Genomic DNA, 12,518 nt, shown 5'->3' with positions numbered 1-12,518 from the left:
GTCCTTGTTAATTGGCTCCTACAGGGCCAGGGGTAAGAGAGGCTTAAGTGACCCCTGGATGAGTGACTCCAGACCCAATTGCTAGGCTCTAGTTGGGAGTTTCAGAAAAGATAACATTCCCTTCGACTGTCCTTTGCCCATTAACTAGATTTTTGAAAACAGTTGTAGCTGGAGACTTTTGAGGTCATCTAGTTCAAACTCCTCATTCGAGATGGGGAAGTTGAGGCCCAGAGGAGTTAAACCTTTTTTCCTTCCATCAACCCACCCTGGAGCACAGGCTGGTCCTACCTTCTTATCGTGGTCACTTCCATGTTGAGGCAACATCAAGGTTGACCAGCATTAGGTAGAAGGAGAAATGAAGCGAGGCCACTAAAAATACCCGACTTGTCTGTCCCCATCCACCAGTCCGACTCCTGACTGGAATCCTGGGTGCTAATCCTTTTAGAAACCTGACTGGAGCTCTGGGCTCAGCAGAGTAAAGGGGAAACTACTGATTTGGAAGGAAGGTTCTTAGGATTTACTGGGAGAAAGAGGAGGAAGTCGAAGCAAAGTTGTCAGGCTCCTATGCCCACTTCCAGAACAGAACATAGGGTGGCCACCTCACCAGCAGCCCTTCAGGCATGCAATTTTGCTTTGTATGGCCTTGTGAATGTTAATAACTGGGGTGTCTTGACCCCAGGGGCTTTTAATCAGAGGTTGCCTTTTGGCTTAGATCATTCTCCCAGAAGCCACAGCCTTTGGTCAGTTTTGAAACTCCTCTTCCTGCCTTTCCCTCCCCCCTCATTACTGGGGACCCTCTTTGGATCCTGCAGTTTCTAGAAATGGGGGGGGGGGAGGGTTTGCAGTTATCTCTCTTAGCTGCCTAGAAGGATAAGAAAATACCAAAGGTATGATATCAAGCCCTTCCTCCCCAGTCAAGTTGGGGGCAAGAAGTCCTTGGCCCCATTGCTGCCCCCTCCTTTGTCTGAGGAACATTGGCATCATCCTCTCCAGATTCAGCTTGGCCATATCAAGGGGTCTGGACATGCCTGAGCTCCTCTGCTCCAAGGTAGTTGGATCCAGATATACCCAGGGTCCCTAAAGAGTTCCATGTCTCTATTGGTCCAAAGAACATGTACTAAAAACTCCATCCTTAAGTCCATTTTGTTCTTTCCATCCAGAAACCCCAGGGATCATGGGTCACGAGGACATTGGGTTCAATATTTATCATGGAAATTTGTGCCTGTTTCTTCCGGTTATACAGGGAAAACAATCCTTCCTCGGGTTCCAGTCCCTGGCATATATGAAATGTCCTACCTCCTACAAAAAGGGTATTGTTTAAAACCAATCCTCTTGGGCATATAGTGTGTTGAGGTCCTTAGCATCGGGAGAGTGTGCCAGGGGCCAGCTGGCTCTGTTCATCCCGAGGTATCTGTCCTGTTGTCCAGGTCCGGGGGGGAGGGGGCCAGGAAGCCAGGATCAGAGCTCCAAGTAGCCCAGGATGGCTAACAGCACCAGGGAATGGGAGAAGATGTTGCCCAGGTGTGGGGCCAGACAGACAGCTGAGTTCTCCACCATCATACTCGTGCCTGCAGCAGATAGAAATCTTTAGTGAGCCAAAGGGGATGTGGGCCCTCCAGGATTCCTACATCACATTGGATCAGGGTGATGACCTCCACTAAGAAATCTCCCAGGTTATGACCAGATCTAGAGAGAGTCTGAAAGAAACCCATCAGACTTGGACTGAGCAGACCCACGCTCCAATCTTGGCTTCCCTAATTACTAGCAGTAATGGGTAGATTGCTACTCCTCTAAGCCACAGTCCTCTTGTCTGAAAAGTGGGAATTTTAATAATGTTAATTATTAATGGCTAATTGTAAATTAACCATGTTAATTTTTGTTATTAGTTAATTAATGTTAATTTATTGTTAGCTAATTAATAATATCCCATCTAGAATTCTGGGTGTGGGGACCCAATGCAATAATGCCTATGGTTTTGTGATTAGAAAGCTCTTATATTTAACAGAAGTGATTCTTTTTATTAGAAGAGCCTTTCTAAACTTGTGGACAGGAGAGGGTATTTAAACATCAAGGTGGTACCTGCAACTTTCTATCTGTGCATACTCGAATTTTAGGGCCCAAAGGCACCTCCCAGATCATTTTGTCTGGCCTTCTTCATTTTAAAGATGACAAAATGAGGCCCAGAGGAGGTAAGGGCCTATGGTCAGTTTGTGGAGGGGCTAGGCTTTACCCAGAAAGTCTGGTAGCTAGGGGATTATGTGTACTTCGATTTTCCTTCTTGCTTGGTGAAATGGGGAGGCCTTATATATCATTGACTCTCAGGATAGTTTATTATTTTTGGGGGGGGGATAGGGAAGAAGAGCTGTTTAGCAGAGGGCAAAAAATGACAGGTATGTGCCACCTGGGCCTTCTTTCTCTCTCCCTAATGGGAGACAAAGCTGGACTGGCCAGTCTACATACACTCCTTGGTTGTATAGCCTGGGTCAGCCTCTGCTCTGATAAACTGGAGGAAGTGAAGTAAGAAACATGTGGTTAGAAGAGAGAAAAGTGGGTAGCAGCACCTCCATTCCTCACGATGTGAACCTCAGCTGGTATTCCGTCACCTCCTGGTCCTGTGGCCCGAATCTGCACTAGGGCGTGACTGGAGTCCTCAGGGACGGAGATCTCAATTGAGTTCTTGTTCACCAAATGGAGTATGGGGGATGAGTGCAAGTCATTCCGGTACAGCATCTGGTAGAAAGACCTCCAGTTAGAGTTTGTGCCTGGCCTAATGCTCTTTGGCTTCCACAAGAGCTGGCCTCTAAGGAGAGAGGTCCACTGGAGCCAGGGTCAAAGAATTCCCATAATGGGACTTGCTCTTTGGAAGCAGTTTATCTTGCTTCTTCTGATACCAGACCAGTGCAGCAAGAAGAATTTGACTTAGAAATTAGGAAAATTAAATAATAGAAATTACCAGTATTTATATAAGAGAACTTTAAGACTTTCAGAGCATTTATAAATGTACTCATATTTGGTCTTCAATTTGGGAAAGTGAGAAGTGTTATCATCCTCATTGTACTTATGAGGAAACTGAGTCAGGCAGGGTTAAGTAAGTGACTTGCCCAGGATCACAACAGCTAACCAAATGTGCAAGGCCAGATTTTAATTCAGGTCTTTGATTTCACACTCAGAGCTCTCTATTCACTATACCACCTACCTAACATTTACTGGCTATAATAATAGTAATGAGATACTAAAACGTATCACTAAGGAACATAGTGAAGAAATAAAAGGAAAAGTAGTGAGGATTGGTTTTCCCGTGTACTTTTTGATACCCTTCTCTTTGCTGAGGCCCCAGGTTCTGAATTTCTCTTCTCTCACCAGTCAAGAGACGCCTCATTGGTCCTTCAGAGAGTTGTTACCGGAATGTTACCTGAATTTATACCTGAAACAGGTACGTCATTACACTATCCCTGTGAATCAGGGTCATTGAACGTCTTCTTAAATACCTCCAGTATTGGGGTTCTAGATAAATCTCTCAAGCCAGCTTATCCCACTTTTGGACAGCTTGAAATATTAGGAATTATTAAGAATAACTTTGCATTTTCAGTGTGTTCTCCAGTGATACATTTTAGAATCTCATTACTATTACAGTCAGTGCATGGTATATAGGTAGCTCAGTAGATAAGAGCATGGAGTTAGGGAGATGTAAGTTCAAAACCCACCTCAGACACTTACTGGCTGTATGATCTTAGTCAAGTCACTTAACCTGCTGTCTGTCTCAATTTCCTCATCTGTAATATGGGTATAATGATAGCAACTACACTTCATGGGATTGTTGTGAGGCTCAATTAAGATTAACATTTGTAAAGTGCTTCATAAACCTTAAAGTATTAAAAAAATACTATTGTGTGTATTGTATATATACACAGGTAACACACACACATACATACATATATGATGAAGATTTTATATACTATAGTGGAGGGGAGCCAGAGTGACCTACCTTTATTTCTTCCCCTCAAGCCTTAATCTTGTTGATTGCTTTCATTCCCTCTCCTCACCTTTTTAGTTGATTTAAGAATATATATATATATATGTATATTTTTTCTCCTCAATTGCATATAAAAACCAATTTTCACATTCTTTACTTTTAAGTTTTGAGTTTCCAGTTCTCTTTCCCTCCCTTCTCTCCCCTTCTCCAAGAGACAGTTAGTAATCCGATATACATAATATGTGTAATCACATAAAACATTTTGTTGGTTGTTTTCTTTCATTAGAATGTAAGTTCCTTGAGGGCTAGGCTTTTTGACTTGCATTTGTATCCCCAGTACTTAGCCCAGTAAGTGCTTAATAATACTTATTTTTTCCTACCTATACGATGCAGAGGAGTATTAATACTTCATTGTCTTTCTGTGTCCTCTGTCTCTGTTCTCTTTCTCCCTTCTCTCTCTGTCTCTATGACTCTGTCTCTGTCTCTTTGCTTTCTTTCTCCCTTCTCTGTCTCTCTGTGTGTGTCTCTCTCTTTCTGTCTCTGTCTCTGTCTCTGTTCTCTTCCTCCCCTCTCTCTCTGTCTCTGTGTCTCTCTGTCGTTTCTCTGTCTCTTTCTTGTCTCGGTCTCTCTCATTTACTCTGTCTCTCTATTTGTCTCTATCTTTCTCTCATCTCTGTCTCTCTCATTTTCTCTCTGTTTCTCTCTCTTACCAGGTAACTCCCTGACTCAATCATCTCTGGTGGTTTCCTATTCTTTCTAATATAAAACCTAAACTCCTCTTTCCAGCCTAATTGGACATCACTCCTTGTCCTGCCCTCTTGGTCCAGTCAAACAGGACTTCTATTTGTTCCTCAGTCATTACATGCCATTTCTCATCCTTTGCTCTAGCCATCCCATAGTCCCAGAATGCTCTCTGTCCTTACCTCCACCTTCCTTTACGATACACTTTAAGCATCATTTTCTGAACCCACACTCTCTTGATTTCTCCCAAATGTCAGGGCACCCCCATTTTTGTACTTATTCACTTTATCTTTATGCTGTATATGTTTTATATGTACCAGTCTCACCCACTGGAAGGCAAGTTGCTTACCAGTAGATACTGTTTCATTCTTTGTTCTTATATTCCTGATTTTCAGCAGGTGTAAAATAAATACTAGGTTGACTGAGTACTCCTAGTGTTGCCCACTGAAAGAACTAAATGAAGAATCATCAGTGATTAAGGACATTCTAGAATTTTCAGGACAACTGGATCCTCTGGGGCTTAGCTAGTTCATCTTCCTGCTTCTAGCTCCTCACCAGACAGTTACTTTGATATTACTTTTCTAATGCACTTTCTTTTTTTTTCAAAATTACAAAATGAATTTATTCCAAAAGCATAGGGGAACATTTACATTTGAACATGGTGATAAACAGGTATCTTTAAAAAGGGGGAAATAATCACATATGTGATGTTTTCATCTAATGCATTTTCTCCATGCTCCCTTGTGAACCATTTTGATTTCTTGGTTTCTTGTGACTCTTATGTGACAGTAAACATTCCCCAGTCCTGCTTCCTGCACTAGATAGCTTCTGGTCATTAGTGGAAGCACTCAGTAGCTTCTCCTTTCCACTTTAATTCCCACATAGCGGTTCCCTGGCAGGGTCCTAACCTTGTAGCCAGTGACTGCAGACTCATTTCGTTGCGGGATGACAGGGTCCCACTTAAGGTTGAGGCTGGAACTGGAGAGCGTCCAGGAGATGTTACCAGGAGGTCGTCTAGGAGCTGAAACAGAAAGGGTTGGGGACAGAGAGGGGTCATAGGATGAGAAAGGTGGCACTTTCCCTCTTAGCCACTCTCTCTCTCTCTGGGTGCTGCTCTCAGCAGAGAAGGTCAGGGGCTCCCCCAAGAAACAAAGTCCAGAAAAAAATAAAAGGAAGACTGAGGTCTCAGTTGCTGTGTTTTTGTTCAAAGTCTTGTTCTCCCCTACCCCACAGCTTGTGCTCAGCAGGAACGGACCCTCCCCTACCCCGGGCTCATCTGGCTGACCATTCTGGTTATGGACTCACGAGGCTTCATGGTGGTGGCATTGGTAGAGGGGCTGGCAGGTCCAGTGCCGGCCCTGTTATAGGCCCGAACTGTTACATGATACTTGGTATTGGGTTGCAGGCCAGTGACCCGGGCACTGGTGTCAAGTCCTGCTGTCCTCACTCGGTCAGCCGCTGCCTCTTTATCTCCATCTTTCCAGTAGCGGATCTACAGAAGCCAGAATACCCAGCTTATCCCCATCTTTCTGTGATTACTTAGGAAATCATTTACAATTACATACAACCCACAGAACAGTAAAGAATCTTAGAAATCAAAGACTTCCCAGAAAAAGTTTTCCAGGAGCCACACATCCATAACATGAAGCAGGACTGTTATCCTTCCACACTCAACAACCTTTGGGTAGTGCTTGGAACATGCAAATTAATTTTAATATTGTCTAATTATCATTATCATCACTCACAAGTATCTCACTTCCAAGTTCAAGAGCTCAATACTTACTTTATCTTATTATAACCACAATAATATCTCAATTTCTCCCATCTTTTTACACTCCTCCTAAATTTATCCTCATCATGTCCCCCCATTCCTCAGTGGCATCCCTTTGCTCTAGCTACACTCTTCTCCAATCCCACTCTCCACCCTTTGAACAACTCTATGTCCTTGTCTGGTACACAGTAGGTGCCTAATAAACATGTGTTGATTAACTAATCACCAAGAAGGGAAAGTCAGAGAGAAAAGGACAGTGCTTTAAATTTGCAATATATTTTCACATTTCTTGTCTTATGGGGTTCATATAATAGTCCTGTGAGGAAGGTAGGGTGGGAATTATTATGCCTATTTTATAAATGAGGAAATTGAGGTGTCAGTAAAATGAAGTTGACTTGTCTCAGGTGCCAGGCCAAGAAAGATAGAAAATCAAATCCTAAACTTGTCCCCTGACTCAAAAGCCAGTGCTCAGAGGTTAGTGTTTCTCTTTTGTCCATTTTATAGATGAAGAAATGGAAATAGAAGTTAGGTGGATTGACCAGGGTCATGCACTCATAGTGTTTGAAGTTGGATTTGAATTCATTTCTTCCTGACTTTAGACTCAGCACTTAATCCTACCTAGTTGCCATTATTATTATCATTACTCCCCCAGCTAAGTGTAAGAATGATTTTTACTCATTTTTAATTTACCTTCTATTTAACTCTGATTCTTTGATCCAGATCATTATAAGACACAGGTTCAAATCTCTGAATTACTTACTACCTTGGTGATCTTGGATAAGTCCCCCCAAAATAAAAAAAGTAGACTACATGATCTATATATGGCTTCTTTTTGGCTCCAAACTTCATTAAACTTGAGAAACCTTTCCATTGGTTTTAGGTTAAAAGGCAGACACTGGTGAGCTCTAGGGTGCCCAGATACAGCTCTGGTATGGTGTTCTCTGAAGGGTTTGCCTGCTCGGTTCTGTCTGGTCCTATCCTGAGATGTGTAGAGTTGGATACCTCTGGGGAGGGGAGAGCATGGGGAGTATCAGGTGATGGTTTCACACCTTTGAGGGGCAAAGACTAGTTTATTCTCCTTCCTGCCTTCTGATTGGGGTGAGCAATGCTTACCTCATATCCTAGGAGGACCCCGTTCATGTCATCCTGATGTACTGGATCCCACATCACATCCATCTCTGAGGATGAAGACCCCTTTGCCTTGACTTTGGTTGGAGCCACCCTGGGTTCTAAAGACCAAACATGGGAAGTGGTTATTACCCAGTGTTTGTTTATATATATATATATATATATATATATATGTATATATATATATATATATATATATATATACATATATATATATATATATATATGTATATATATATATCAAAACCAACTCCTAAGGGAGGTTGGAAACCTTGAAGGTGCAGCTGGGAAGTGGTTATTACCCAGTGTTTATGTATATATATATATATATATATATATATATATATATGTATGTATATCTCAAAATCAACTCCTAAGGGAGGTTGGAAACCTTGAAGGTGCAGCCTACCTTCCTCAGCAGAGTACACAACTGTGGTGAGGCTCTCAGGTCCCTCTCCCTGGTGGTTGTATCCCCGAATCTTGACTTCAAAGGGTGTATAGGGCCGAACACTTTCATTGCGGTAAACAAAGTGCAGGGCATCAGCGTGGGAGACCTTGGCCCTTTGCCAGTCTGAGCTGCCCTGTCTACGGAATGATAGCAGGTAGCCGAAGCCTTCTCCATTCTGGTATTCCCGTAACATGGGCTGCAGGGGTGGCAAGAGTATGGGGTTAGGAGGCACAGGACTTCCTGGAGAATTGGGGGCAAAGGATCTGGTTTAAATCCTGGCCTATGCATAGCTACCTATTGTACTTGGGCAGTCATTTTCTCCCTCTGGACCTCAGTTTTCTCATCTGTGGAATGAGGGGGTTAGATCTCTGGTCTATCTCAGTTCTAAATCCAACAGTCTAAGATATATCCTCATCTTCATTCAGACCTCAAATCATGGCAGGAATAAAGATTTATATGTCTAGGATGGACAAGACCAAAGACTGCAAAAGAATTCTGCCCAAAAGTGAAACAAGAGTAAAAGAGGCAATTGTTTACTGCTAAGCCTTCAGGTACATGGCAGCCTCTAGAGCTCTCTTCTCTTCTGAACTCTGAATTTGCCCTTCATATAGACTAAACTGCTTAATTAAGCAAAAGAGGAGGATGGAGCACAGTATTAACTGATTCTGGAGTCATGAAGACCTCGGTCCAAATCCTACCTCAGACACTTACTAGCTGTGTGACCCTGAGCAAGTCATTCAGTCTCCTTCTGCAAAATGAGAGATCTCTAAGGTTCCTTCCAGTTTTATGACCTATGAACAGGACTTATTCCTAAAGCCAAGATCTCTCTTTTGCTCACCGTCCAGTTGATAATGAGTTCACCAGGGGCACCGCCTCCTCCACTGAGTCCTGAGGGTGCTACCGTGGGAGCTTTAGGGAATATTAAAAGACATAGATGTGAACTGTTAATACTGTTGAGACCTGAGGGCATTAGAAGAAACAGATGTGACCTGTTAGTAACATATCATTTTCTGAACAGCTATATTGTGAGGAAATCATACAGAGATCTTAGAGCTCTACTTACAAGTCAACTATTGTTATTAGTGGGTAAAGAGGGGAGGCAAAGGGTCTCTACCTGAGGCCCCTAGGATCCAGCTGAACAGATTCTTTGTCTTCTCCTAAGTGGCAGAGGTCAACTAGAATTACCTCTAAGGTAGCTAAGAAGAGGGAATAACCTAAATAGTAGTTGTTAAACAAACAAAAAAAATTATTTTTCTTATAGAGTACATTATTTGTTTTCTCCTGACAGCCATTTTCCTTTCTTTATTCTCTTCTGCTTGGACTGATAAATTTTATTGGTATCTTAGTTTTTATATGATGTACATTTCTCAGTACATCCCTTTCCTTTCCCCCCCCAGAGCAATCTCTTATATGGGTGGGGGTCTATTGAGTATATCAATCAAATCATTCTAACCTCATCAGTGCAGGAATTTGTTTTGCTAGACAATGCTTTTTATTATAAGTTGTTCATTTTTATTTTACTTTTCAAAGGTGGGGAAGTTAGGAGAGAGAGAACATTGACTTTTGTATATTGAAAAAATGTAATTAAAAAGGAAAGGAAAAGAAAAGCATTCCCAAATCCCCTGGGGTTAATCTCAGATCCTGATAGAACAAGCACCTGAGCTCATGGCACCCTGCCTGTAATAGTAAAATAGCGAAAAAAAAAAGACTCAAAAAGAGAGGAGGGGGGAGTTCACCACAACTAATCAGCACAATATGAAAAGTTTGACATTCCATGTATAGAGTTCTATTTTGTCACTCTCCCCCTAAAAGAATGAAGGATATTTCCTTCTCCACATATCCTAGGCTGTATTTAAAGAGCTCACCTAGCCTAACAGGGGGCAGAGAATAAGAGCAGACTGATGCAAATATAAGACCTGCATTTTAAGACTATGACTTTGGTATCTGTGTAAAGGATGAACTGGAAAGGAGAGAATATTGAAACAGCAAAACCAATTAGAAATCTATTGGGAATGGTACAGGTGAGGGTTAATGAGGGTTTGAACTAGGGTGGTAATGGTGTAGGTGGGTAAAGAGAAGTGGCAGATTTGAGAGATGTGGTAAAGATAGAGCGAACAACTCTTGTTAGCTGATTACACATGTTGGTAGAAGGAAGAGAGAGGAGTTGAGATGACTTTTAGGTTGCAGAGGTAGCCTGATGAAGATATAACAGCAGTATAGGATGGGCTGAAGTAGCCCAGGATTAAAATGTTTCTGCAGATAAACCACCAAGTAGAAGATTGATCTTAAGAGGGAAAGCTGGTACAAGAGCCAAGAGGAAAGGTGAAAGGCTGAGAAATGGAAGTATGGAAATCAAATTGTGAAGGAAATAAAAAGAAGTCTTGCTTTCAGAAGGTGGTAACTGAAAATGGTACTACAAGATCAAATAGAAAGATGTTTCAAAACACACAGAACCACATAATTTCTAAGATAGAAATGACCTCAGTGGGCATATGGTCCAATCTGTATACATAAACCAAGATCCCCTCTATAGCTTACCCTTACCTACCCCAAAGTGGTCACCCAGTCTCTACTTGAAGACTTCTCCAATCAGGGGGAATCCAGTACCTTCCAAAGCAGCTTATTTTCCCCTTGGATGGCTCCAAATTTTTTTTTTAGTTTTTGGTTTTTGCAAGTCAGTGGGATTAAGTGACTTGCTGAAGGTCACACAGCTAGCTAGGTAGTTATTAAATATCTGAGGCTGGACCTGACTCCAGGGCTGGTGCTCTATCCACTTTGCCACATAGCTGCCCCTGATGGCTCCAATTTTTAGGAAAATTTTCTTTATGGGAAGTAAACACAATAATGCTTCTTTGCAACTGAATGGAATTTGAAAGTTAGAAAGGAGCTCAGCATCCAACTAGTCTAATCCAAAGACAAAAGTGATCTCTAATGTATCCTATACAATATGTAGCCATTCAACCTCTACTCATTTGTTCTAATTTTGTCGTACAGGGCCACAGAAAAGTTGAGTCTCTTCTATATGAGAGGCCTTCAAAAACCTGAAAATAGTTTCTTTTTGTTTCTGTTCACATAGAGACAGACATACAGACACACAGACAAACACAAATTAGAATATCACTCACATTTTAGGAAAAACAGAGACAGGGGATACAGATAGCTATTTTCAAGTATTCAAAGGGCTATTACATAGTAATATAATACCTAGCATTTACACAGTGATAGAAGATTTGCAAAGTGCTTTTCAAATATTACTGCATTTGGAAGGAGGATTGCTTTTGTTTTGAATAATTAAGAGCAAAAGGAGGAAGTGGCAGTGGGGTAGATTTTTATGATATAAAGAAAAACTAGAGAAAATAAAATACAATAAAGATAAATTTCTTAACAACTAGAGCCATCTTAGATGGAGTGTTGGGTTTCTCTATTCTTGGAGGTCTTTCTAGCAGTGGTGGAATTACTACTTGTCAGGATGATGAAGAGAGGTCTTTCTTAGCTAGCTAGGAACTGCCTTCCAAAGTTGAGATTCTATGACTCTGATTCCCTCTCTGAATGTAGCTGGCAAGGAGTGGTGATGGTGGTGGAGGGGATGGTGTGATTCTTCATCAAAACAGCCTTCCACATATTAGCTATCTGAGTTGTGAGAAGTAAGAAAGGGAGATACAGTCTAATCTCCCTCTCATGTCAATTTATCTCAATGTCCCCAGGCTCCCACCAATATCACTCAACCACAGGATCTCAATGGAAAGGGCCATCACAGATCATCTAGGTCATCCTATCTTCCCCCTTCACAGGCAAATCCTTTAGTGATTTCCCCTTCACATCTAGAACCCCAAAGTCCTAACTTATAGGCCAGGGTTTCTTCCCTTTCAACCCTCCTTCAATTGAAGTACCAGTGTTTCTGATTCCACCCTCACATTTCTTTTCAGAAAGTTCCAAACCCCAGACCTGATTCCTTGGTCCGAATTTTACTAGAGGGTCCACTGGGCTCCCCTGTGCCCAGGATGTTGCTGGCAAGAACCCGGAACTCATAGTCCATCCAGGGGGTGAGACCCAACACTTGGGCAGTCTCTGCATTCCCCTCTATATTGGCAGGATCTGTAAGGCAAACAAGCCACAGCATTCTAGTTAATCACCATTCTCTGAATATAAGGTAGTGTGTAAGTTAGTATGCTTAGTGAGAAGAGCACTGGACCAGAAATAGATTCACTAGTCTCTGGGTTGCCCTGAGTAGCAATAATAATGACAATGATTAATTATGTCAGTAAGAATTATGTTAATAATAATTATATCCTAGGAGGGAAACTGTTGTGAACCAAAAGGCATATCTGGAAGTACTTACCTATGCTAGTGGGAAGATAGGATGACCTATTAATCATTGTTTATAATAGCTAGAATTTATATAATACTTTAAGATATCTGAAACATTTTGTACATATTATCTTATTTGATCAGGGCTG

The 12,518-nt window shown here is 41.7% G+C and overlaps 1 protein-coding gene across 5 annotated transcripts in view; it reads right to left on the bottom strand.

Annotated features, from left to right (window-relative positions):
* Window positions 1-1,179: 1,179 nt before the first annotated feature.
* Window positions 1,180-12,518, bottom strand: part of CNTN2 (contactin 2) — a 50,932-nt gene continuing 39,593 nt past the window's right edge. For 4 of the 5 annotated variants that reach the window (XM_074222474.1, XM_074222473.1, XM_074222471.1 and 1 more), the window contains exons 16-23: window positions 12,007-12,156; window positions 8,900-8,970; window positions 8,023-8,257; window positions 7,599-7,714; window positions 6,020-6,206; window positions 5,623-5,735; window positions 2,562-2,730; window positions 1,180-1,568 (exon numbers count right to left, since the gene is read on the bottom strand). In XM_074222474.1, coding sequence (XP_074078575.1) covers window positions 1,459-1,568; window positions 2,562-2,730; window positions 5,623-5,735; window positions 6,020-6,206; window positions 7,599-7,714; window positions 8,023-8,257; window positions 8,900-8,970; window positions 12,007-12,156 — 1,151 coding nt within the window. In that variant the 3' untranslated portion in view covers window positions 1,180-1,458. Of the gene's footprint in view, window positions 1,569-2,561; window positions 2,731-5,622; window positions 5,736-6,019; window positions 6,207-7,194; window positions 7,490-7,598; window positions 7,715-8,022; window positions 8,258-8,899; window positions 8,971-12,006; window positions 12,157-12,518 lie in introns of those variants that run through there. The other variant, XM_074222475.1, reaches the window with a different exon arrangement.

The sequence above is a fragment of the Macrotis lagotis genome, chromosome 2 (assembly GCF_037893015.1).
Source record: "Macrotis lagotis isolate mMagLag1 chromosome 2, bilby.v1.9.chrom.fasta, whole genome shotgun sequence".
NCBI lineage: Eukaryota > Metazoa > Chordata > Mammalia > Peramelemorphia > Peramelidae > Macrotis > Macrotis lagotis.
The sequence above is the reverse complement of the archived record's forward strand: the minus strand, read 5'-3'. Positions and strand labels throughout refer to the sequence as shown.